This window comes from Bombus fervidus, chromosome 3, assembly GCF_041682495.2.
Source record: "Bombus fervidus isolate BK054 chromosome 3, iyBomFerv1, whole genome shotgun sequence".
Classification (NCBI taxonomy): domain Eukaryota; kingdom Metazoa; phylum Arthropoda; class Insecta; order Hymenoptera; family Apidae; genus Bombus; species Bombus fervidus.
Genome location: NC_091519.1, coordinates 14031019 through 14058918, shown reverse-complemented (window position 1 = coordinate 14058918; position 27900 = coordinate 14031019). Strand labels below are relative to the sequence as shown.

Genomic DNA, 27900 nt, shown 5'->3' with positions numbered 1-27900 from the left:
GCAGGTTGTACGGTGCTCCTCTACAAAGTAACGTTCGTTTCCTTTTTTTCCTCGGGGCCAGCTCGCCTCACGGTTTCTAATCTTTCCGCGGGATGGGTCTCCTTGCGTCGTCGTCGGCCACTTCGCCGCGAGAGATACAATTTATTCGCGCGAGCGACGTCTACAGGAGTTGGCCCTTCCGGTTTGTAACAAGATATAATTCACTTGCGTCGCTAGCTAACTCGACGTAGCACGCGGGTACATCGTGTCAGGGCCAACTTTGCCGTTGCCTGACGGCCGCGACGCATTTTTACAGCGGACATTTCACGTTTGAAACGAACTGGCTGGAAAGAACTATGACGTTTCTTTTGCCGGGCTACTTCGCCGACGACTCTCTCGTTTTTATCTCCAATGCGTTTGATCTCTGTTTTTGCACAATGTTTGGCGAATGTTTTCGAGAAAACTCTTGGCCGTCTTGTTTTCAACTTCGCTCGTCTTCTATCTCGTCGCTCGAGATAAGACAAACAACGAGGGAGACAGCCATTCGATGCAAAGTTTCAGGTGTTTCGCCTATCTCGGTCGATTATGACAAATCAGATATCGGAACGGTACAAGATTAATTTGCACGATAAGCAGATGCTTCCTGTTATAGAGGGAAGTTGAAAAAGATAGCAGCTGTAATCGAATGTTTTACTAATTCAGAGTTGTCGCGAACCAAAGCGCTGCTTTCGAACTTTCCCAAAATTTAATTAAAACTTTGGAATTCTGAAAAATCGTAATAAAACTTACGCGAAAATAAATATTAACGATCTATTATACTTGGAAATTATTTATCGATCGTGTTGGAAAATATATCGCCCCAGTATCAGCGACAAATTTCCAACGATCCATCTTTCTCTTCGTAGAAATCATTCGCAAGAAACATCATCTGATTAAGTTGTAACGCTCACGACTTCTATAATTACTTGCCTGTGATCGTACGACGTATATGCAGATACATATACGAGACTTCGTCAAAATTATTGCTTAGACAAACTCAGTTGATTCTTGCTCAAAGCTGCTTACCCACTGCCTGCGAAGACTAGTTTGCAAAGATCAAGGTTTGTATTTCGCTTTGATTAGTATTGATTAGACGTATCAGTTAAGACGAACTAACGTTTGCTACGAGCTTATGTTTGTACATATTCGGCGGTGATCTCTTCCTTCGTCTAACGACTATACACGAGAAGAACTAATTAACGTAGGCAAACAACCGGATAATTATACTCTGAATTTTTCCCAATAACGAAAATTATCTACGTTATATCCTTTGATTTACATGTATTTCGTATTAAAAGAATTTAAGTAAATGTCAAAAAATATTCGCTATCTCATACAATGCGATTCGTTGAACGAATTGTCGACCATTTTACACAGAGTCAATGATGTTTATATTTTCTTGATTCTTTCGGTCTAATACCTTCTTCGAATCATTCACGGAAGATAAATACTTCTTACATATTAAATTACGTTGCGTTTCGATCATTAATTTTTTATATTGCTGAAATTATTGAATGTTATCGATCGATACCTTGATTCGTAAAATAATCTCGTTAAAAATTGTATAATTCTCAAGTTTTTAATGATCGTTCGCATCAAAATTATACTGTAGTAAAAAATACGTGTATATATATACGTATAATATATATATTATACCGTAGAAAAATTTGCTTATATCACACTTTGATATGTACGCGTTATGATGAATTTCAAGCTCGCGATATGTTCAATGCTTATACTTCTCAACCTAAGAACCAGCATTTGTCTTAAATTTAATACCAACTTATCGCTAAAATTTGTATTCCATCGAATTTTGATTCCAGCTTATATTCCTCGCAGTCAAGCCCTTCCCAAAAGTATGTAGCTATTATATATTTAGGAAAGAACATTTTTCAAAAAAAGAAAATACAGTTCACGATAAAGCCCATATAAAGTGTATCAAGTTTTAAATGTCCCGTACAAATAGAACACCGCGGATTAAACGTTCTCCAGATTCCGTACACCTGCGTACGCGATTTGAGCTCTTTCACAGGCCAAAGCGGTTAACTCCATTAACTTTCTCGAACTTTTTAAAGCGCCACAGCACTCGATCGATCCTTATCTTACATAATTTCACCAACTTTTCCTACTCTTTGTTTCGCAGAGTTAGCCGATTTGGCGGATAAGCGGCTCGATTATCATCGAAAAAAATCATTCTTTTCGATACACCGTTGGACCCATGGTGAATCTCACGAAGGAAACCTGTGAACGATTTCGTACGCGATGCGTATAGAACGTAGGATTTCCCGTAACGTGAAGCGCGAAATTCAACGGTAGGAGATCGAAGGGGATTGTTTCCTCGACTTATCGCAGTGGCGAAGGAGTTCGACGCGGTTGTCGCTTCGAATCGTGAGACCACGGAACGGATTTCGAGCGGATTCGTAGCGAATACAGCTCGGGTGTTGCAAAGTTTATCCGACCCCGACATCGAGCACTCTGTGATCGAAATTTAACTTCTGCCCGAACACGGAGAGGTATTTATCGCACGGAATAACAGGGCGCACCGATGCAAGCTGCACTTTTCACGCTAACCTCTGCGGATGCACGACTCACCGCCGCTGTAAAGCGGATTATTTATGGCGCGTCTCTTTGCCTACGCCAGGGAAACGCTTGTTTTGTACCTTTTTGTCCCCTCTTTCTTTCCTCGAAATTAATACGCGCCGGGAATTACGCCGATACTGTCGCACGCTTCTCGATAATTCTATGGAAACCTCGAATAAGGGCTCTCTACAACGTATTTTGGTGGATGTTTATTAACACTGGAATCATACGTGTTATAATAAAATAATAATTATTTCTTCTCCTTTTACGATTACCGAAAACGTATACAACATGTTTTTGCGAAAATTAATGCTGACTTCTATTTACCGGACACACAATTATTTAGATGCATTTCATTGAATTAATTTCCTTACAATTTTATACTGACTTATATAGGCAACGTTTAGATACGTATTATGGTTCCATTATAGTTCTGACGTTAACAATGTAATACAGTTCTACAGTGATCGTTCTAACACACTCTGGTATAGCAGATATTTCGTTAGAAGGCGATGTAACGTTAAACGCAAGAACCGCGTTAAGCGTTTCAGCTTATGGAAGAGCGTAACTTGAAAACCGCTTTTCCTCGAAATATTCCAAATTTAGAGCCTCGTTCGAGATTTCGCGGACTTTGAGTCGACTCGATCCTGCCGATTTAATCAATTTTTTATTGCTCCGCGTATCCGCCGAACTCGTGCAAAATACGCAATCGTTCTGACTTGACCCATAAATTCTAAAACGATCGTGGATCTTAGGATCGTAGGATTTGGATGACCGATCGTTGTGCTCGTTACTTTTGTGTTTTCTAAACGAGAAGATTACGCTTTTACAGAACTCGCCAACGTATTTGTCGCGACCGCTCTGCTTTGGTTTACGAGTTTCTCGGTAAACGTAACAAGATTTGTATACTTGTGTAAGTAGATATACAGTAAGTGAGAGCATTCGGTGGATCAGAATGCGAACGAATAATTGTACATGCTACGCTATTTTTTGACGCCCCCTTACGTAGTAGTATTTTCTTACAATAATTTTGTTAATACTAATTCGATAGCACATTGGACTTTATCTTCCCTCTCTGCTTCCAACAAAGTACGATACAAGTTTGACAATTTTTCAAAGTCGCTTGTACATGCTGGAAAATTATGTTCATTTCATCCTGGGAATTTATGTATGTATATCACGTTTATGAAATTTATGAAATACTCTCTTACGCCGCAGAATCTGGATCGAAATGTTTCACCATTGACCAACAATATTTATAACGATGTTATCGCGAGTAAATAGCGGTGTTCCGATGCTTTTGCATCAGATTAAACAGTCGTTCCACTGAAAAACAAACAACCGCGATGAAAAATATTCGTTTCACGGTGAGCTTTCTAACCGTGTTTGCTCTGTTCCTCTTTTTTTTTTTTTTTTTTGCACAGCTTTCAAGACGATATCGAGAAAGAAACTGTATTGATTTTATTCAAATTGATATTTTTTCATGACTTGTAAAACGTGACGTTATTCTTTTATTATTTACTAGGTAAAATTGGAAGAACCGGCCAGAATCACGTGAAATATATTGAAAATGAGATTTCATCATTATCATATCGGTATCGATGAATTATTTTATCGAATAACATTTCACTTCGAACGAAACGTGACGAAGTAGGCTATTTGATCTTGATAAATACGTAAATTTCCAAAGATAGATCATTATTTCATCGTATCTGTTAATTTATTTGCCGTAGTTGCGTGCTTTTGCATTTGTTAATGACCGCGTCGAACTTAAAGAATCGTACGATCTCAATTCGTATTTCATCCTGAAACGAGTTCATAAAATATGACAAATATTGATGGGCAGGAAAAATTGATTATTCGGTAGAAAACGACAAGATCCATTATCAGAAACTTCGCTGTTTTCCAATAAATTATGAAATAGCAGCGTATTTTTAATGAAACGTTAAACCTTCAAGGAAGAATCTTTGTACGTTTTAAAAAATTGTATATCGAGCGCGAGTGCGACGAGTAGAATTTTCCAGGAAATTTGAAATTGTTTTTTCGATAAAATGTTGCGTCGTGTTGTAGACCAATATTAATTTTTCAAGTGGAAATTTATATACCTACAACATATCAGTGTATACGAATGCCAAGTTAACGTGTACATTTAGAAACTGAAATTGAACTGTATTATTTCACTTATTTTATTTTGCTGGTAGCTTCCACTTTCGACGTTATAGACTTTTTAATAAATGCAATTTTATTTACACGTTTTAATAAACACGATATCGAGCTTCTATTTAACGTGAAACAATTTTAACGAAATGTAATATATTAAAATATCAAATTTCATATACACCGCGACGACAAAATAATTCAGGATATATCATCGATAAGCGACGAACTGTTTAACTTCAAATAAACCACTGTTTATTATAAGAACAGATAGAAACTATTGCGTGGGTAAAATTAATTGGCAGACTGAGTTGGACAACGACGATAGGACACGAACTTAAGTATAAAATACAGGAGAACCCGTCGTGTCGACTGTGCGAAATTGAGGAAACGGGAAATAGGGAAACGCATACACAACGGCAGCACAGAATACATAGAAATCAGACCAATCACTTTGGGAAATAAGAAATGAACAGAAATGGTAACAACGAAAAGCGAAAAATTAATATGGCAACTAGCAAACTTCATAAAGGGAAGCAGGGAAGTTGAGAGTATTCTGGAGCTTGGACGAATAGAGAAACCAGAGAACAACAGTCAGAACTGGAACGAAAACCCAAAGACTGACACAAACATAGAGGATCATTAATAAGGAAACGTACGCTCGCGTATAGGATCATTGAAATATACGTAGAAACGCGTTAGCAGGCAAATCTTACTGTTGGAACAATGAAATAAGACGAACGGGAAGATATACAATAATCTGTATAGTCAAATTAAGATATAACTACATTTAGATAGATGGTAAATTAAGATTTAGGACGAAGGTACTGGTCCGGTTGCAATACAATATTGGTTCATCACCACTTGTCTTATTTTCCTCTATATACGTTCTAATTAAGTATTAATTAGGCTAGTATATAATATGCACGTGATACATCTTCCTCGTCGGACAAGGAATGGCAAGTTACACGTAGCGCATCGCTAGGAAAATCGTCGTACGAAAGAATAACTAGCTTGCTCTGGCGGAAAACAAAGAAGAAATAAGAAAATTTGTATACTATGGCGACAGACGCACGCGAAAGTCAGTATTTATACGTCGATGGTTGTTTGACAAAATATGCTACAAGGGAGAATTACAAAATGTAAGAATTGATCGCGCAAGCGTGACCCGTGAAGCGATCGAGAATAATCAGGATTAATGGCAGCCTCGCGCACGCAACTGTTACGACTATTACGAACCATTACGACCGGCAAGAATATAGGAATAAATTAAGGTAGAGGCTAAATGTATGAAACGCGCGCATGAGTCAAGAAAGATCGTAACAGGCGTAAATCACAATACGATACGATATGGTGAAAAACCACGTTCGAATTCACCGTCTATGCCGAACTTGCACGCAGGCAATAAATTTCTTCTCCTTTCTTTTCTTTCTTCTTTTTTTTTTTCTTTACTTCCATTTTTCTCTTCAAGTTGCACCACTTCCGTTTTGTATCTGCCACGGTGTCGCGCGCGTACCTTTATAAGAAATTGCTATCTGAGAGATTCACCAGGAATCCTGTGTTATTTTTGTATCCAAACCAAAGTGTTGTCTAGAATAAAGCTGCGTCTAACAAATACAATACACCAGCAGGGTAGAGCAGAAACTGAAAAATGCAATAGGAAGCAAGGTGCAGTAAGATATACATGAACGTTGCAGCAGGATAGACAGGTCAAGTTATCGCGATACTTACAGGTCCAGGGAAGAGGAGCTGGGTATGGCAGTCTATTGGGTGAAGAAGAATATCGAAGGTAAGGACAAGGATCAGTGGGCACGATTAAAATGTGAGAATGTAAGGAATACGAAAGGAATAGGAGTAAAAGGAGAGTAAAAGGAGAGGGAGAAAGAGAGAGAGAGTATGATGCATGTATGGAGCTACGTAGTGTTTGAGAGGAAAGCTATCGGAAGACCTCAGGGGTTGGGTAAATAAGCTGGGCGCCAAACTGAAGTTGGAAAGGAAAATCGAAAATTTGCAGCAACAGACAGTGTGAGATTAGCGGAAGATATGAAAAGTTCGATGGCGAAATTAGAGGCAGTGGTTGGTACAAAGGCTAGTAACGAAGAGGACGTAAATGTAAAATAGAAAAGGAAAGAATAGAGTTAAGTTTAATTTATATAGGTAAGATATATTTAATTTGTATTGGTTGAAATGGTTCTAATTTGTAAGTTAGGAATATTTGTATGTTTCATATATGTATTGGTCAAAGTGCGACGAGACGGTAGATACAAACACACGTAGTGTACGGACAGTGCACTGAGTAAATAAAAATAAATAAAGAGATAACAAATACGATACGATATTAAATTTAATATATTTAATAGAAAACACTGTATTTTATAAAAAATCGTGGAGGCTCAGGACGAAATATTTTTTTAGATGAATTGTTTGTTAGAAAAAATAAACCTGTTATCCATAGTACAGAGATATAGACTAGAACGAAATGCGACGAGGAATACAACGAATCGATTATGATAGAGGCGAGTAACAAAAAAAAAAAAAAAAAAAAAAAAAAGAGCAATAACAATATCCGATACCACTTTTTTTCTTCGCTTCTCTTCCACCCTGTGCCTTTTATTAAAATTTCAGGTTTAAAGGAGGTCAGAAGGTCAAGAACGGAGAATTTTTCGTCGATTATCGTGATATTTCTGGAGGCTTCAAAGATACTCGTAGGATAAAACCTTGATCAAACACCCAAGCTTTCCGTGACAAGTTTATTCGCGATTGACCGAATTCCTTGACACTTCTCCTGTTCCTGTTCCCGAAGGAAAAGTACGCTTTCCGATATCGAGTGTCACACTTGAAGCGTGCAAAGCATTCGCGATTTCTGATACCCTTGTCTACATAACTATCGTATCGTTCGATCACTATCGTTCTTCGTATCACTCAAAACTGCACTATGGGTACGGTAATTGAAATATCAAAGAACACTCCTGTCATTTACATATGTTACAGAAACGATACGTTGCACGAATATCATTGATATTTTTACGTGGAACTTGCTTCTTACAATGAGAGAAAAGCGGATATCTATCTATGAAAACAGCGGATATCTATACGCGAATAGATCAATTTATTTCTTAACAAGCTATCTTTTGAAACGATCTCGTATATTTTTGTTAGCGGACATTTTTTTTTACTAGCAGCTTCTTATAACGGGACTTTTACGGCGTTCGTTGGAAACGGAGACGAACGGTGGATTTTCCAAGGTTTCCCAGTTAACTTTCCTTGCTCGCTCACTCAATGGAAACGAGTTTTCGTTTCTCCGTGTAATTTCGCGATACCGCGGTGCACCGGCCCGAAAAAGATACGCGATTTAATGAACGACACCGCGAAAAGTGTTTTCGATTTAAATTGCAAATTTCCTGCAAATTTTTCGGTATATAACGTACTTTGCAAAGGCAAAAAAAAAAAAAAAAAGGGCAAAATTTATATCGAAATACGTTTGTACGATACGTTTCTGATCGAACAAAACGATTACTTCCACTATAAATACTACCGGTTTTTTTTTTTTTTTTAAATAAAACTACATATACACAGGATGTCCCAAAAAGGCTAGTCGTATATAAGTACTTTTTGTCAAGGGTTATAAATCTCAAATTTATAAAATTGCACAGCGTCCAGAAAAATCTTGTTCCTCGCTGTCGAAAAATCCAATTCGAAGTATAACGGGACCTCTATTTTTGTCGCGAATTCGGTACAAATGGCCAGTGGACGACGTAGCACGGAAGAGAACGTATTGAAAGATTTCCGAGCAATTTTCTCTGACTATTATACGCATTCCAGGTTCGTTCATCGAGGCGTCACGGGTCCCCAGGAGCGATCGATGGAATCTTCGCGCCGGGTTCTCTCTTCTTTTTTCTTCAGAAACAAATGGTCAATTTTATCGCGAACTTTTATCTTCACGTGATATATAGGAGGCCCTTCCTATTTCTCTGCTCCTTTTTCTCTTTTTCTCTGCTGTTGATATCCTTGCTTCAATCTGGAACCTTGGATATTGGAATAGGTTTACATAGGGTGTGCGATACAAGCTTTATTACGACGAATACGAACATCAACAGGCTATCTGTAGGATTTCGTTTAGCTTTAGGTCGATTTTAGGTCAACCGTGACACGCACTTCTTAGATTCCTTCAGGATTTTTCTTCCAAGACGTCACGTACTAACGATACGATGACTCGGATCGATCGTTGGATCGATCGTATTTAGATTTTAAAATAAGGATTCGCAAGAGGTAAACTCCCAGGATGAATTCTCTTTTATTTGTTAAGCCCTGAAAAATTCTTCATAATTATATGGCTTAAGACGAAGAACTCACTTCTTTTCGTATCTTCTGCATATTTTAAACAAAATTTAGGATCGTCTCCTTTGGATCTTTTAATTTTGCTTTAATATTCTACGCGCAAGGAAGCGTAAAAAAGATCGGATAAACAATATGGAGAGATTTTTGGTACCATTGTATAATGAGAGGAATAAAACAGCCAGTCTAAGTGTAAAGCGTATATATCGCGTTATTAAATTCGAGTATCAATATTTGAATCATTGTTCACCGGGTAATATATTTCGGTATCCATAAATCAAAATGATTTAACGTTTACTATTTAATTCAGTGAACGTTACAAATATACTAAAAAGTATCAATATTTGAATCATTGTTTATAGAATAATATCGTTTCGTATCTACAAATCAAAGTGATTTAACGACTATTATTTAATTCGGTGAACGTTAAAAATATACTAAATTTGTCGTGTCTCTTCGAAAAATACGGGATATGAAACTTTGTCACGCTATTCTTTCTTCAATTAACGATAATTTTTTCCATCTTTTAATTCCACGATTATTTTAATAAATCGCCTAAACATATACCTTATAAAAATTTATATATACGTCTCCTTATCACAATTTTCTGATATGTATTCGTTTCGCGCTTACGTCCTAGTTTTTATACGAATCAAATATATGTGTGCGTGTATTAAAGTAAAGAGTAGGTACTCGAAAAAGTAGAAGCAACGAAAATGTCGATCAATTTGCAAATTTTAATTCCCTCTGTGATTTCATATCGAGCTTCGAGCTTTTAGTCAAATTAACTACCCTTTAACTTATGCAATTAATAAAATGTGATACGAATGAACGTGAAAGCTTGCTTCGCAAGTTCGTGTCAATGTTGAATCGTTCGAAATTTTATTTCGTCGCAGCTTACGACGACAATGATCAAGAATCGCTGGTATTGAATTACGTGCGATAATAATTCCTCATAGACAACTTCGATCTACGATTTTAAGAATATTCTATTTACTCCTTCTTATCGAAACTTCTTAAATAACCGGTTTAAACATCGCAATCAATATCTAATTCGAACATCGACGATTAGTAATTACCAATTATTTCTTAATTCTAATGATATGTTTAACTTTTGTTTATTCCGACGTAATGTACCTTACTACGTCAAATAGTAATAAAAATGATATGGTTGCATCGCGGTACGAATGAAATTCGCCAACATTTCACGGTATAATAGTAACACGTATAAAAAATTACAGCTTTAACCAACTCCTCCTCCTGTTGAAGCCTTTCTGGCTGCCGAAGCAGAACGGCTCGGCGTTGCTCGCCAAACGATCCTCCTTTCATCCTCCTAATTCATTCGGCGAGTCGTGCACCACGTGCGGCGAAAGAAAACTACGATATCCTCCCTCGCGATACATGAAACGAACGCGATCGATTAACAGATTAGACGGAGCGACGAAACCCAAGATCACAGAGAGCTCTCTTTCTTCTCTAAAATCCCATTGTTCCTACGCAGACGGGTGGCTCTCCTTCTGTACACAATAAGCTTAACGACTCGATATAACAACTTCCAATGTGGATTATAAAAATATTAAATCTTCTGTAATATCAACTAGTTAACCCTATATGATATGTAAACTCACGGACCAATGTGATCCATGGCGACGGGGCCCGCGAAACGAGTCGCTGAAGCTTCAGGAAGCTCATCCTCCTGAAACCGATCGTTCCATCGGACTCTCGCCTCTATTTTATTTTGGCCGGCGTTACTTTCTGTGAACAGTGTCTGTCCGTCCCGTTCGTCTGTCCGTCTCCGTTGTCTCTAGTTACCTATACACGTAAACACGTACCTACGTACGTATGTGTGTGTGTGTGTGTGTACGCGCGCGCGAGTTCCCTTTTCCTGTACGTGTACGTGTACGATACATATGTGTGCGAGTGTATGCAGGTGAATGTACGATGGAACAAGACGTGCGGTCTTGCGCGCAGCCACGCGGAGGAACGGGTAACAGCATCGATGGATCATTCTGCTCTCTTACCGGAGATCGATCGACCCAAATAGACGGGCGCGCCAAGCCGAGCCGAGTCGAGCAGAGCCGCGCCACTAGGTACAATGTGCTCGAATTCGTTCGTTCGCCACCGAGAATCGACGGACAGATATCCAGCACCTCTGAGTAACGACCCATCCGGAGTCTACTCTTCCACGTTTCGGTTGCGATAGGCCGCTCCTCTGGGATACACGTGGCCGTGACTGATATCGAGGATCGCTGCCCGATGTTCCACGCTATTCAACCCCTGATATTTCTGCCGACGATTTGCCCAGCTTTCACACGGCCAGACGTTACCCGATCGATTTTGCACGCGCTGCCTGGCTAATTTTCTTCGTCCGCCTCGATCATCTCGTTACCCTTTCCACGACGAACGTTTAATCAATTCCACGCCTGCCGATCATCTTCGGCCGTCGAGTTAATCGGATGCCTATCGGATCACGCTTTGTTAAACTGACTTGGCGCGAGTCATTTTTCTACAAGCTTCTTTTAAATGTCTCTAACGTTCCATATCTCCAAGTTACGCGCCCCTATAACTACGTTTTGTATCTCGTTTATATTTCTTTTATAATAAATTGTTTCGTAATAAATATAATTTGTCGATAGACGCGTTAAGCAAATTCGCACGGTGTAGCGCGAAGAGTTCGGATATTTTATATCATGAAAATAAATATGAAGTTTCAGACTGCGTTGCATGTTCGTTTATCGTTGGTGAATTAAACTGTATGTGCGTTAAGTATCGTTGAACGATCGTAAGTATTTCTCGCTGAACGAATCCTTTTATCTTGTTCGATGGAAATTACGGATATTTCTGTTTTCGGTGAGTGGTGGCTATTGTCGGGAACATACGACGCAGTTCGAATAATTAGCTGATTCCCTGAGATAGACTCGATTTTTTATATCTACTTCGTGATCCGAAAGCTGTTCGTAATTTGCTTGTATTTTCGTATTTTCCTAATCGATATTTCTATTGTGTCAACGACGTGTTAACCGCGACACTGTACGAGAATGAAACTTGTTTTACGACGGAGCATCGATCGAGATGTAGAAATCGGTCTCGTCGGCGCTACGAAGCGACAACTCGAAGCAATTAGCACGCAAGGACGAACGGCTGAAACGCGAACACGAGAGGGGCTCAGGATCTCCGATAATAATGAAGAGTCCTGGCCGGAGCATATATCCATTAAATTGCATGCACTCGATTTAATGGCTTGACTCATTGCCACGGGCTCTTCGATGTTCACTCGAGTTCGCGTGCTCGGGCCTCCTCTTCGAAGAGACGGCAACAGAAATGTTGCACTTTTTTCAGAAAACGAATCGCACTCTCTCCTTTCTTCCCTACCAAAGGTTTTATTATATCTCGCGCTGTTAACAAGACGATAATCGAGTATTAAATCTTTGACGAACGAGAAACGCGTTTCGTAGGTACTTTTTTCTTTTAATAATATTCCGGAGTAATTAGAATTTTTGTATCACCGTCCGTACGAAATGAAAGATTTCTATTCGATTTTCCTACGATTACCGATCTTTGGAATTCGAGCACATCGACAGTTCCTAAATCGTTGAATTATATTTAACCATCGACGCGTTACCCGTTTTCGATGTTACGGCTAATCATGAAATATAAAAGGTACTTATCCTGATCAGCCTCGATTCTTCCCGCGACGAGAAGCGCCAGGCGAAACTGCTGCTCCCGAAGAATTTTCAAATATCCAACGAAGTAATATCAGACGGCAACGATGCACTTGCAGGTAACTTTGTTGCGTAATTTCTCGAACCAAAGGCGATCCTAATTAGTGTTCAAAAGCTCGAATATTCTCATTAATGAATTCGAATCACGAAGATGCCTTCGTCCTTTGTGGCACGAAATGTTCGCTTGATTCGCCGTTCAATTCCGCGCTGTTGTCTTCTTTCACAGGGCTGGCGTTGCTTAATTTGCCCTCGGTTCCCTGGACGATGTTTCCGCTAATTTCGACCAACTTCCTCGCGTAATCCCCGTGGATCAAGATTTTCGAGGTATTCCGTAGCAATTACAAGATTCCTTTAACCGCGTCAAGCGCAGAAACCTCGCTCGCGTTCGCTTTGTTAAGAAGTTCTCTCGGACCAGCCGAGTTCCCGCGGAACGAACCTATTCTCTGTAGCTGATCCGCTCCTTCATTCCGTTTGCGGACAATCGTTCCGCGTCCAGATTTCGTTCCATATCGAGGGATCTTCGTGATATCCATTCTTAAAATTCGATCGACGCAAACTAGAAGAAAAAAAAAAAGAATTGTACCGCGTCAGTACCAGCTGCGCCATACTTCGACGTTTAGAAAAAATAAAGCAGCTTCTTCGCGAACTTTGGACTTTCTCGCGTGGCTACCCGCATCTATGACACAGCGATCGAACCGCTTCTCTACGACGGCTATTCCTCAGGCCAGCCGAGATCTTCCCCTACGAGCTCGTAGAATCGTTGATTGTGTTCGTTGAAGAACCTCCTTAGCTTAGTGACCACCACGGGACTAACGCGTGGATGTCGTCTGCCTTTGCTCTCCTTCAGACATTTCTCCGACGTCTCATTGCGCAGACAGTAGAAGCCTTTCGTGTGGTTGAAGTAGAAATTGTGCCTGCCGATCCGTGGCTCCAATCCGAGGAAATTCTCGATCCTGCGCAACTGAGGCACCGGGTCCTCGATCAATTGGTCACCGTTCACTATGAGGATCTGCTCCCTGGAGAACACCTCCAGCCACCTATGCATGTACGTGTGGTACAGGGAAATCGCTACTGGCCTGTACGACTCGTTGATGCTACCGTCCGGTCGTATCACCAGTTCCTCGAAGCTACGAGCCGCCTGCTGTTGCTGGATGCTTCGTGGTGTTCCATTCGTCAGGGTCGAAGCGGTCGCGGCGTGCGTCCGCAGCTGAGTGTAGTCGGATATCGCTCTGGTCACTGGTTCTCGCACTATCAGCAGCAGCTTCACGCTCGCGTTCATCGCGCGGATTCTTTCAGGTACCTGCGACGAGAAATCGGAAACATGAGGAATTATCGTTAAGCGCGAGAAAATAAGAAGATCATGCGACGCTTCGGAGCAACAATCGCGTTGCGAAATTTTAGAGAAAGTTATCACACGCGTGTTTCGTGTATTATCGTTTACCTACGTTTAATATATTGGAGTTTATAGCAGACATAGTATCGCAGGTTTTAGAACAGTGATCGTCGTTCAACGATTACCTGTAATTGCCTTGATACGTAGGTGTGTATAATAATTTGCGTTTGTAGGTTGTATGATACACGAATTTAACACGTGCGAGGGTACAGGGACTGCTTTAAAATTGTCGATTTACGATTTACGGTCAGAAGTTACATCGATCAACTTTGTAACTCGAGAAATAAAGAGAAGCTTTTTAAATTCACCTTAGAATTTTTTTAGTCTTTTTGCGGCGAACGAACTTACGAAAGCAAACATCGTTTGTTCCTTTAGAATATTAATCGCGTACTTATTTAACGAAATTGAGAAATTATTAAAACGTGGAGTTGATCAGTATGGCTTTTGAAAGCCATCATCAGATGAAAATCGTCTTTTCGATTCTACAATTTGCACCTCGTTTCGTTGAATTCGTTGAATTGAATTATATATAAAATGCATTTTATCGAAAGGATAATCACGTATGATAATATTACGGTTGATTACGACCAACAACGCATCCACGCATAGTGTCAAGCGCATTTCGTGTAATGATATTCATCGTGATATCCAGAATTTCGTGGTGCCACGCTGTTTACGTTTGGAAACTATACACGAATGCGAGTTGCATGTTATTTAGCAGTAACGCTAAAAGCAAAAATGTGTTCGTAGACCGTGGCATTAACTGCGATTATATCCAGTATAACGTTTTTATTAGGCATTTTAGAAAATGGTTGTTCCAACAGAAATTACTTCATAAAAACTGGCTTTAGTCTAATTTTTGAAAATTGGATCCGCGTTATCGCACCAGCGAATTGTTCTAATAGAATTCCTCTTACTTTATCCAATATTTCTATCTCGTGCAAAAATTATCTTATCCTAATTAGCTCGGAGATATTTAATTTTTATTCATCAAAAACAACGTTTCGTACAAAAGAAGATGAAAAAGTTCTAACACGTTTCCTTATTTCTTCCTTTTCCTCGGTAGAAACATCCTGTACGTTTCGCTTCTCGCCTTGGAACGTTCAATTTGAACGTATAGTTTGCGAAGGAAATATGGTGGATTTAAATTACGGTATCAAGCAACAGCATCGTGTAACGTTGGCGAATCGAATCGCGTGGATTTATTTCCTCTTCGAGCTTGTAAGGAACGAGTTAACCTTGGCATCGTATGATTCTATCGCGAACGTTGCTCGCCAAATTAATTTCGGCTGATTGAATCGGCCGAACGAACCGTGAAGCGACCCAATACGTAACTTTCGATTTACAAACTTACCGACTACTCTATTATTACGTGTCTTTTGAGCTGGCGAAAAAGCTATCGACATTAATTAAACGTTATCATTAGGAAGAAATTGTTTACCTATCTTTAAGCTACGACGAATGGTTGGTATTCTCTTAGAACAAGCAACGCGATATTTAAATCGTCCAAATACGCAAAGCAAAGCAAAGCAAAGCAACAAGCGCAGAGATAACGCCGTGTCCAAATAAATAGCCTTTTGCGGTCGAATGTTGCCACAGTGACGGCGTTTAAAGTTTCTCTTCAAAGTCGAACGTCGTTGTAACGATTTAAAATTCCTTTTCAAGCTATAAATACTTATTGCTTCTTCCAATTGGTAATCGTCATCGCAGAAACACATCGACCGCAAATGGTTGACGCGAGACGAACCGTACGATTCGGAATCATGCGTCGCACGATCGGACCGCGGGTTTATTGGGATGGCAACTAAGTGATCGCGGATTTTGTTATTAAGTGGTAATGACAAAATCAGCAATCACTTAGTTGCCAACCCAATACAATACGAGAAATTCGACAAGTACGAGACACAGTAGGATACACAGAAATATACAAAATATTCGGAATATTCATTACGATATTTAGCAGATAAGATAAATTCCTATTTGGGTTCCGTTTCTTTCAGCCACGTACACGAAAAAGCACTAGAATGTATAAAAATTGGCGGTGTTTGGCCGAGTTCGCACCCACCTCTGGCGTGACGAAATAGCTGGGACTTTTCTCGATGGTGATTTGGCCCCTGAAGGAATAAGGCATCTTGCGTCGATACCACTCGAGGCCTTTCCCGTAATTATCGTCGCGGTCGAAGAAATGTACCTCGCCAGCGGCTTTCTGGATTTGCGGGTGAAGGAAGAGCATCTCGAGGAGCGCCCTGGTGCCACATTTCCGTACGCCGATGATGATTGCCTGAGGTAGATGACGGCTGGTGCGTGGGAAGTGCACCTTGCTGGAGAAGAGCAAAGGCGGTGTGGCGCGGACTTGGGAGACGAGTTCGACGGTACGACCCTCGACGGCGGAGGCTGCGTGAAGACTGTATACCGCGCTATCGTACAGAATGTGGAAGGTCAGAAAGAGGGAAAGTAGGACAACGGTGAGGAAGGCAGCGGCCATTTTCGGTCTGGATATGCCAACCACCAGGATGCAGTCCGATGTGTCGCCCTCGGCCGGCCTCATGGCAGAGCGGGACATCCACCTGATGACACACGTTATCATCGTTATTGATCGAATCATCGTCGCAGGAAGTGATCCAAACGTAGTCTGGGTACTAAACGCGAGCTGGTTGAACTTTTAGAAACTTTTACTTTGAATATATGATTTCCAACGAATATTTATTTTCTTCGGTTTATTTCAATTGCATGTAATAAAGCAAACGTCATGTTCTGGATATATCAGGTCGTCTGAAAAGTTTCTTTCGTCTTATAAGGATGCATAGCATTTTCCGTTTTATATTATTTTATCGAACTACGTATGATCCGTTTTGTTCTATCAAAAGAAGGATCACAAAGTTCGACAGATTAGGTTTCATGTTCGTATAAAGATGCATCGTTGTAAAAGACTGTAAAGGAAAGATACTTTTCGGACAACCTAATACAAATATGTACATCGAAGTGTTACATCTTAAAAATCTTATAAAAAAGGTTTGGCGATAGATTCCGAAGTAAAAACGCTATTTAAATCACCCTTCTGTCGAAACGTATACAGTGCCTATAAAAGATATTATTTCTTTCGCACACCATTATGTTTATCGTAGTAGTTAAATACCAAGTAATTATCACCGTGATAGTCGGCGGTCATCGGTGATTACCAAACTTTTTCAAATGATTAAGACAAGATAAATTTCATGGACCAACAAACTTTCGACGATGCGGATAACTTTATAGAAAAAAGCGTAAAAGTGCGTCAAGATTAAACGTTACGGTATAGTATATTTCAATCTATTATTGGTCAGAAGATAAAATATGTCAAATTCACCTGACTATTATATTATTATAAATATAATTCGCATTCTACCTAACGATTAACATTTCATACTACGAAAATAAAACGTACGATACGTTTTATTGATGAAAATACGCTTCGTCGGTGAAATAAGGTTACGTGCAAATACTCTTTGTAGCCTTTGTAAAATTTCTTTGTTCGCGCAGAATATTTTTCCACGCAGAATCAACTTTCCTATCTCTTTCCCCCTCCATTCTACCTCATTAGAACGACTACGAGCATTACCGGATTAAAGCATGTCTCTTTCAATTTGGTGGCACGCAACCCGCGTCGTTAAAAACACGCACGTGTAGCTCGTAATTTATTCTTTCCACGCGGCAGGAATTATTAACGCCGGTGTACTTACCGATCATTACGCGCATACTGATAAGCGGTCGTCTCGCACGCGTTGCACTTAATCGCACGTCGTCGCGTCGGGATTTCCATCTGCGTTCAAAGTGGAAAACACGGCGCGGATCTCGCCCTGGCCCGTTCCAGTGTATTTACCAGCGGTAGCGTAATTGAAACACGATAGAATAAGCGCAACCGAGGCGAACGCCAGAGCGTTCCACTGTTCTCGAGTTGCGTAACTTCGAATTCATTACGTTGTCGGCCACGGCTGAATAAAGGCCTGTACAACCGTGCGCTCTGTGTGCCCCGAAGTAACCGCTGATGGAGTTGGTATCGGAACGTTGAATTTGCGGTGCACTCGCTTTTTCGCAGGATTTCGGAATCGTAACGCGCTGTATAGAGTCAGAGCTACGCGAGGAGATCCGGTGAAATGAAAAATGGGTCGTCGAACGGAGAGCAGACCGGAGACCTTTTACAGGCAAATTGAACTATTCGCGTTTACGAACGTTCGGTCGCGGTATCTTTCTTTAGGCGTTTTATTAATTCATTGTACATTGTACGAGTGGTTTTCAGTTAAACCGAGGGTATTTCCCTTCTTAATTTTTCCAATCTTTCCAACCCTTTGCGAGTTACCATATTTTCCTGCCAGCGTTACCAGGTAGCTGAAGCAACGAAAATCCATCATCAGTTTGAGAACACGAATTTCGAATGTTGCCATCGTGGCAGCACGGCTATAAACGGGATTTTCATAGCAAATCGCGCTCCACGTTTCGTGAACATTCCGGTTCAATTATTCAGGGCAGACCTGAAACTCGCCAAACGTGGAAACAAAGCGCAACGCATGATCGGGAACGCGATCGAAATCCCAAGAGCCATAAATACATACGTGCATTTGTTTCTTTTTTGTATTTTCATAAATTTCATGAAAATTGTCTGGCATAAATATAACGGTAGATTTACTTCGCCGTCGAAATGGCAGAGTGAATTCTAACTTACAGTGCGAACGATTTTAACGGATCTCCTCCTCCTTTTATCCGATTGCTACTACCGTTCATTCGTCCCAGCATCGCTTCCAGTTCGTGAAACGGCTTCGACAAAAGTCCTGCAGGCTGACGGATGAAGGATTAAAGATCCGTAGTAATTAACGTAATGGTCTGTTTCACGGCAACAAAGGGCAAGGAGATCTTCCCCTGGCGATCGACGAGGCGATGGAATTAATCGTGGTGCGTTTGCGAATTATATCTCGAACGCGGCCAAGTTTTATCGGTAACTGCTTGAAGCTATAAATCAAGCAGGGAAGCCCGCATGCAGTCTCGCGGAACGAACGGATCCTTCGCGGAAAACAAAGTGTACACCAGATAAGAATAATCTGGTCGGAAACGCTGACATCAGCTGCCGTGATACAAACGCCTGTTAAGTGAGATTAATTAAAATCATCTTCGTATCTAAATTCGCGTACGTATCTTGCGTTACTGTCTTTTTTAAATAGCGTTCAAACCAGCGCGTTGCTTCCGAATGCAGGAACGCCGATGAGGTGGTGAATTTTCAGCCTTTTAACACCGACAGAATTCGCGGTACGGCCGATTTAGGGAACTTTGTAACTTGGAACGAAACTTGAGATAAATTTTAATATTCTATAATTTACGTTTCACTTTTAATCTTAAGTTTCGTTGGAAAAGGAAGATTGACATTTTTTAGAAAATGTTAACTTCGAATAACTCGTTCGAAAGGATAAGAGAAGTAACAAAGATAAGACGATGAAACTTTCGAGCAGCTAGGAAGAAACGCGCGTGGACATCTTGACGTGGAAAGCCGGAAGGGGAAAGGCCGGAACCTCATGACACGCTGAACTTTCGTATACGTGATCGAGAAACTTAACGAAACGCATTTACAAGAGAACGGTTCCGCTATGTTGGAACTCGGGAAATGTTAGTACCGTTGCTTTCGCTGCAATCGATAAATCAACTCGTACGTTGCTTTTGCCCGAGGCTGCCAAGAACGAGCCACGATACACCACGTTTGGTCCACCGTATCCGATAAGGATAATCGTGTGAAAAACAATTCGTTCCTTCAGCTTTCTATCGTAACATCGAACGAATCTTTCGACCGTGATACTTCATAATTAAATACGCCACGAATCAAACGTTTCGAGCTACCGGCAATTGAACGTTCCATCTTTCGTGTTTTTTCCTTTGCGAACCAAGCGACGACAAACGAAATACCCTTAAACGATAAAGTTAAATTTTACATCGAAGAAATACGATCCACAGCGGTTGTGAAAAAAGGTAGCAGAATAAATTTTCTCGCGACCAGCACACTCTGTTCTGTAGTACCTTAGCCGAATGAAAAATTAAACAAGCGATAGTGCAATTTCTCTCTTGCTTGTTACACTTTCGTAGTTACCAGTTTTGCTGAATACCGCGCTGTCTTTGAAGTGTAGACGAAGAAGGCTTGATGTTGGAAGCTCGACGACTCTAACTTTACCAAACCACCGCGGATATAACGAAATTTCCGATGTGCTTTTAACATAGACGTTGCTTCTGTTCTTGCGATAAAAGTATTTTGAAATTTACACGCGCTGACGGAAAAGGGGAAATTTAAAATTCATACGCTATGAATATTAAGCGAACTAAAAATTAATTAACTAAAAAGCTTTTTACAGTATTGGCAAAAATCATCTGCACTGTGCTGGTATATATATTATAATTATTCATCGTTCTTATCGAATAAAAATTCAGTTCGTAAAATTCCATACAAATAAAATTATCCTTTCGTGTCTCTTATTTTATACGCATTTTCTTTTATCCGTCGTTGTATTTATGGTTCCTCGGGTTCCAATCGTGTTTCTAATAACGCGTTGATGTTTCCTCCCGAGATTTCGCGAATATTCCAGTCCGTTTCTTCGCGACAGATCTGAAACTATCCCGTCAATTCACGCGATCGAAATCCCAAGATCGTGGCAGAAACTAAAAATCTAAATTATTTAGTTACGATCGCAATGTAAGTTTGTTCGGTCACGGCTCGTTCTTCCCACTCTCTAATCGTCCTCTCTCAGCTGTTCGATCCTTGTCTCCTCGACGCGAACACGCCGACTCGAATTCGCTAGATCGCTACAACCACGCGAGCCAAATTTAATTACTTTCAGCGAGTAACGATTAAATACGAAAACAAACTAATTACTAAAAGCACGACGAGATACAAAAATCAATACCGCTCCTCCTGTTTCTACCTTATCGTATGGTCGTAAAACGGCAGCAGCCATTTCATTTGCTCGAGTAAAAGCTAACGATATCGCGGCGGACGAAGAGGAAATTAACGCATTCCTAGCGCGTTTTAATGTCAATGGAAGAGGAACGAAGTAGAAGGAAGACGAAGGGAGAAGAATCTGCAACGCAGCTCAAGGGGCGCTCAGTTTCTAAATAAAGACGTTTAATGAAGTCTCGGGAGAGGAGGAGACGCCGAGAGGAACGAGCGAACTTTCGATCTCGCGCTACAACTCGAATAAATCGGAATTTAAAGGCGGCGAAACTTTTAGCCGCTGGTCCTTAAGCTTAGAATAACTAACGAACGTTTGAAATCGAATGGCTTTCAGGCGAACGAGAAAAGCGCTCGACGTCTCGACCGTCGTCGTACATCATCGATTTCCTATGAAACGCGCGAGAACAAGAATCCACTTTTGGGACCGTGGAAGATATGTCCTGCGCCGACACTGTATCTGTTTCTTTGCGATACGTTCTACCCTCCGCCTTTCAACCAGATTCCTTTTCCTCTTTGTCTTCTATTTTATAAGGAAAGCTTTGTACGCCGCCTCTCTAAGATATCCTAAAACAAGGATTTCCTTTCTAAGCGATCTTCCATTTTTTAAGACGGAACGCAAGCTACACTGCGAGATATCTGTGCTCCCTCGTTCCAACTGAGATAAATCGATGTTACGTTATTTTTATGTATCGATGTCCCTCCTACGACATTGCCCTCCTGTGCATTCGCTTTAACGAGGCTGGAGAATTGAAATTCATCTACAAATATCGCGTTCAATCAGGAACAAGCGTATCTACAAGATACGAAAGAAAAAGCCAAACAAGTGAAACCGACGTGACGCGGATATCGCGATCAATGAGATCTCCGTTGGGAGCGCGCCGCTTTAAATCTCGCAAGAAACGAATGCAAGATACCAGCAGATCTAAAAGAAGCTCTCGGTGGCCAAAAGGATTCAATCGCGGTAATCTCGTTCACCAACGATATACATCTCGGAAACCTTATTTAAATGATAAAGTCACTATGTTTCAAAGTATCTAATTAGCATAAGTAGTCGTTAATAATCTGACACGTTGATGTCACTCTAAACCAGCGAATCAAAGGAATAGAAAAGATACAGAATTTACGTGTTCTGCGTACCGCTATCGGGAAGACGTCACGTACGTTTATAGTCCGAATTAGTTTCCTGTGATTCAGTTTGGTCGAATTAAACGAGATCGCGTAGAACCCACGACTTTTCGTACGATTCTCCGTAGCTATGATTTCGTCGTTCAGTCAGCGCCTACGACATCCTACGCGATCGACTTTGTTTAAACGTCTCGAAGAATTGAACGAAGACCAACAGCGTTGGATTTCTGGCCAAGAAACTGTCCGATGTCTCCGCAGACACTTCCTCGCCATAGGTCGTATAGTTGTCACAGTATACGCTCTAACGTTTTTGATCTTCGCTCAATCCTTTGCGTCTTCCAGTCAGTGAAATCGAATTCGTAAAGTCAGATTTCTGGACAAGAAACTGTCCGATATTTCTTCAGATCCTTTTTCTCCATATCGTTGTCACTGTATACAGACTCTGAGTTCACAAATTCGATTTCATTGTTGACACGCTTCAACGAAATTAGCATTTGCTATAGTGGGTGCGCGCCAACTTTGCAAACGCGACGCGTTACACCACGAGAAATCTAAACTCGCCGATCGTTTCCAAGGGGCGGAAGGGACGTTATCGGCCAGTTGGAAGGCAATTGGAGGGAAACAAGCGGCATCGAACAACCACAGGCCCGTTCTACCCTTTGGTTTCGTTCGGTTGATTCTGGGCGACCAAAGTCGTGGGAGCGCGAAAGAGCGAAATGGAGGAACCGAGGACCGGCAAAGAGACAGAGACAGAGGCAGACGATTTTCGGCGCAACGCCAAATATTTATCTCGCATCGGTGGGACCTCTCTTTGGCAGCACATCGACCGTATTATCGCGACAAATCGCAATTTCGACGGTGAACTTCCACGCGGACGACCAGCCGCCAAACGACTGCTACCACTGACTTTTACCGCGTTATTACGCGCGCGTTCCGTGTTATCAAATCAACTTGAATTGTATCGCGCGTGAAATTCTCGCTCGTCGGTGACCAGAAATTTCTATATACCAAAATTGAATCATAAAACTATAGAGGAAGAAGTATGAGAGAAAAAATTCGACTACGTCGTAATCGACGAGTCGAACGTTCGGAATTTTGAGTGGCGGTCCGTTTATGGCACGGACAGGCTCATTCCCTTCTGCTAAGGTTATTGAATGTATGTGAATACAAAGGAACGCGTGGATAAATTGTAAGGTAGAAAAAATATATATTGAATATTAAAGTGTAAGTACAAAGTTTGGAATACAATATGAGCTGGTCCAGTATACGCACGCTAGCAGCGTGACCGAAAAACCCTGAAGCCAACGTTGCATGTGTACCGTTTATGGTTTGCCTTCGACGCAGTCTTTTGTCTATGCGCTGTCGATGGCTTCAGTGCTCGAGAAGACTAAAGACCAGATGTAGAGTTCTCTTAGAAGTGGCGACCACTTCAGCACCTTCTTAAGGAAATTCCGAATTACATGTCCTCCCTGAGCTGTAAATCTAATGACTCCGAGATTAGGTAAAAAACCCCGAAAAAGGACCAGCCGGAAAGGCACGATGGACAGACGAAATCCAACGGCTGGTAGGGAGAAGCAACAACGTAGAAGGACAGTTCGTCAACAGACATCGTACCGTACGGGTGAAATACTTCGCTCCCAACAAGATCTTACGTTTATACAACAAGTTCAACACAGTGTTGGATTACTTTAACACTCGATATATTAAACCTCCTCCACCTTGAGCGTTAATTCATTCGAGGTACGCGATATCGATCGATCGGTTTGACCTAACCGGTTGCTCTTTAGTCGATAATTCGCAACAGGAAACTCGTTACGTTTACGCGTTGTTAAGCGTGAATTATTTGCATAGACGAAACGTTTCGTGAAATAATTATTTAACACAGTCATCGCCAAGTGCATCTTCGTGGATTCTCCGCTCGCGTCTCCTACATCAGCGTTTCTTCCGTGAGCGTCACAAAATACGAAGCGGAAATAGCAACGCGCGATGAACTAGACGACTATGCAAATAATATTATCAAGATAATGCGAAGAAGGTCGTGAATTTGCAAAGTATCGTACAAGAAAAGTAATCATATTTCGTGTAGGTTGTATTAACAATCTTTACTTACTGCTTTTATCTTTTGCTATGCTTTAATACGATTCATCAATTGGCAATATGCCCATGTAATTATTTCCAAATTTTTGTATAAATAAATATTTAACATTGACAATTATAACATTGTCTGTCGATGTATCTTCGTTATTATTCGTAATCGGTACCTACCATTCAGAAATTATTTTTTAAGGCTATTGTTAAATAATCTTGAGAGTTTGTATATAACTAGGTATTATAGATAATAGTAACTTTAAAACATTGCTCACGCGATGAACCTGTTAACGAATAATAATTATTTAGCAATTATTTAATTTTCTTCGCTTCTCGCATTACTTTTATTACATTGCGCCCCATCGCGATATCTTTCACGCTGCTTTGATATTCACTGCATCTATTATTTTTTTCATACAACGCGAGCGTACCTTTCATTACGATCGATGATCAACCCCTTGAAAGAATCTCGAGGAACCCGTTCGAAAAGAGAATATGCAGTTTTTCAGTTAGCCCGTCAATTTTCGTTGTTATTCACGGGAAAATAGCCGCAGTTATGACGAGTATAATTTTAGGACAACGTGCCTCGTGCTACAACGTCTCCACCTTTTTAATTACATCCGGCACTGTCGTGACTCCTCGCCATGACCGTTGCGTTCAAATTGAAGACCTTATCTTACGAATTGGACCAATTAGACTCCGCGGAAGGCAACGATCTTCCTGTCACGGATACCGCCGAGGAAGCGTTTGTTACTCGCGCGCAAACTACCAAAACATCTTACGAACTATACCTTTCTTACTTTGCAACATTCTCTCGTATACAAAAACGCGGCGTAGTTCTTGTCATAGGATCGATATCTCGTATCGAGGCATCTTTGTCTTTTGTTGCCTTCCGTGCAAAATGTAAAAACAGGCATTGCAACGCACCGTGAAATCGCAATTTGTTAGTACGTTTTAGATTGTGAAGATAATAGACGAAAGTAGCTTCTACTGTTTTACGTATGCGCACAGTGTTCTAATTTATGAAAAAAAAAAAGAAAAAAGAAAAAAGGGAAAGGAAGATATCTGCAAGTTCGATTGGATAAGGATAAACCGTGCCTCGAATGTCTTCCAGATTTAAATATAAAATATAATAGACGAGCCTCGCATTGCTGTTTCAAATCCTACATCAAAATTTTCCCATTTGGCTAACTATCGTCTTTTTTCAATTTCCACACGATTTTTTTTTTTTTAAATAAACCACGTTGAAATCGATATTTTATGTATATTCAGCTAGCCGAATACGCATTTAAGCTTTATTTTTACGTATACGTTAACAGGGGGAAAAATTTGTGCATTTTTGATATTGCGCGAAACGTGGAACTAAAATTCAGTGACGGATAATGCGGCAATCGAAGCGCCTAGATTCGAGATGATGCGTGAGTTTATAAAATTTGATTATTCGGAGCAGCCGTGAAATCGATTTAATTTTCGAAACGTTTAATGTTCCAGTTTCGAGCGATTTCGGCAGAGTCGAATTAAAATATCCGAAAATTATGAATAACACCGTGAGAACTTTAACAAACAGTATTAACAAAGAGGAAATATTCACAGCCGTTCCATTATCGCTGTTTTTATTTATCATCGACGTGTTTTTATTGTTCGTCGAAATCTGATAAACATTCTCCAACAGTTTCATTCAAAACACATTGGAATTACGCGTCGGATGGAACATCTCGGTGTAACTTGTTATCGTTTCATCTAATATTCAACTTATTATTTTTTATTACAAGATACTCACAATACATCTATAGGGGACTGGGGAGACCACTCTCGACGAGGCCGTGCCTTGTTGGGCATTTGCGTTTGTTTATTTGTTCACATTCTTGAGGATTCTGCAAAAATACAATACCACGAATATTACGTATAAATATTTTCACACATTTGTATCTACAAAAAGTATGTACATACCACTGCGTCTATTATCGCATTCACAACGAGAGTTAGATACACGTACATTTTAAAACGAGGTTAGTATAATATTGACTTACCTATGCTTTTTTTTTTACTATTTTTTACTATTTTATTCGTATTTCTACATAGCTTATATTTGTTTATCAATTTTCAATTTATACAACAATATATGTAAGGATATTTGAATAATTTTTGTACCTTCAAGAAGCGTGTTTATTTTTAACTCCCACTGTGTGTACTAGTTAATTAGATCTAATTGTAATAAATTTCGTATTATTCGGTACTTTCGTATGATTATAAAAATTCCATACTATGGAAATGAAACGTAGATTCGGATAAAGGAATGTTTCATTGGAAGATGCATAAAGATGCGTACAAATATATTTCATAGTCATCGTATATTACTTATGACACATTTCCTATCCGTATCGAGTTGATCAACGACGAATCATCGTTACAAGTAACAATATTTAGCTTATTTTATATTTATTTTATATTTAGCGTATTTATACGAAACTTGTACAATAAAACTCCATTTACTAGAAATTTTAGTTAACGCGCGATTAACTGTGTTTGTGCTACTTGTACTATTCACTTATCCGACTGTGAGCTTCTGTTCGGTGAACGAAAAATATTAGGCAGCGAAGAAAAACGATGAACTTTGATTATACAAATTGCACGTCCAAAAAAATGGATTTCTAGTTAACGCGCGATTAACTGTGCTTGTGCTACTTGTACTATTCACTTATCCGATTGTGAGCTTTTGTTCTGTGAACGAAAAATATTAGGCAGCGAAGAAAATCGATGAACTTTGATTATACAAATTGTACGGCCAAAAAAATGGATTTCTAGTTAACGCGCGATTAATTGTGCTTGTGCTAGTTGTACTATTCACTTATCCGATTGTGAGCTTTTGTTCTGTGAACGAAAAATATTAGGCAGCGAAGAAAATCGATGAACTTTGATTATAAAAATTGTACGTTCAAAAAAATGGAGTTCTACCACACGCACGATTTTCCGTCTCAATTTTTTTTCTTAAACGTCTCGAAACGTTGCAAATTCTTTTCGTTTGCTAAGACACTACGAATGGAATACAAAGAAATAGTAATTCTATTTGCTAGCAACGTGAGAAAAGTAAGATCGGAATATAAAAATTCGAGAATCGTGACAGAGGTTAGTCGACGCTCCGATAGGAGATTCGCCGTACTTTGATTTCCATCGCATAAAAGAATTACCATCGTCGCTGAAATTAATTCGAACGCGACGTTCTCGAAACCTTTGCGTTCGAACGAGCATCGGTACGTTGTAGATACATCAACGAAAATCAAAGGTTCGCCGAGAACGCAATTTCGCGTGGTAACGAAAGAGACGGCGACGAGGATGTGAAAAATCAAACGATTTTGAGGACAATTCGGAGCAAACCCGTTGCGTTATTGCGGACGAAAATGAAAATTCACGATTACAGTGGTATAACTTTTCTCATTTTGCCGCGTGACTATTCGCGAGCCTGGCTTCCTCGAGAGACAAGAGCGAGAGTGCGTCGGTTGACACTGTCGCGATACTTGTCA

The 27900-nt window shown here is 40.2% G+C and overlaps 1 protein-coding gene across 6 annotated transcripts in view; it reads right to left on the bottom strand.

The window, feature by feature from the left end:
• Positions 1-2792: 2792 nt before the first annotated feature.
• The window catches only part of Hs3st-a (Heparan sulfate 3-O sulfotransferase-A), a 151728-nt gene continuing 126620 nt past the window's right edge, over positions 2793-27900 (bottom strand). For 3 of the 6 annotated variants that reach the window (XM_072000236.1, XM_072000237.1, XM_072000238.1), the window contains 3 exons: positions 26160-26253; positions 16271-16772; positions 2793-14112 (listed from right to left, as the gene is read on the bottom strand). In XM_072000236.1, the coding sequence (XP_071856337.1) occupies positions 13525-14112; positions 16271-16772; positions 26160-26218 (1149 nt within the window). In that variant the 5' untranslated portion in view covers positions 26219-26253 and the 3' untranslated portion in view covers positions 2793-13524. Of the gene's footprint in view, positions 14113-16270; positions 16773-18904; positions 19885-26159; positions 26254-27900 lie in introns of those variants that run through there. The other 3 variants (XR_011799463.1, XR_011799464.1, XM_072000235.1) reach the window with 3 other exon arrangements.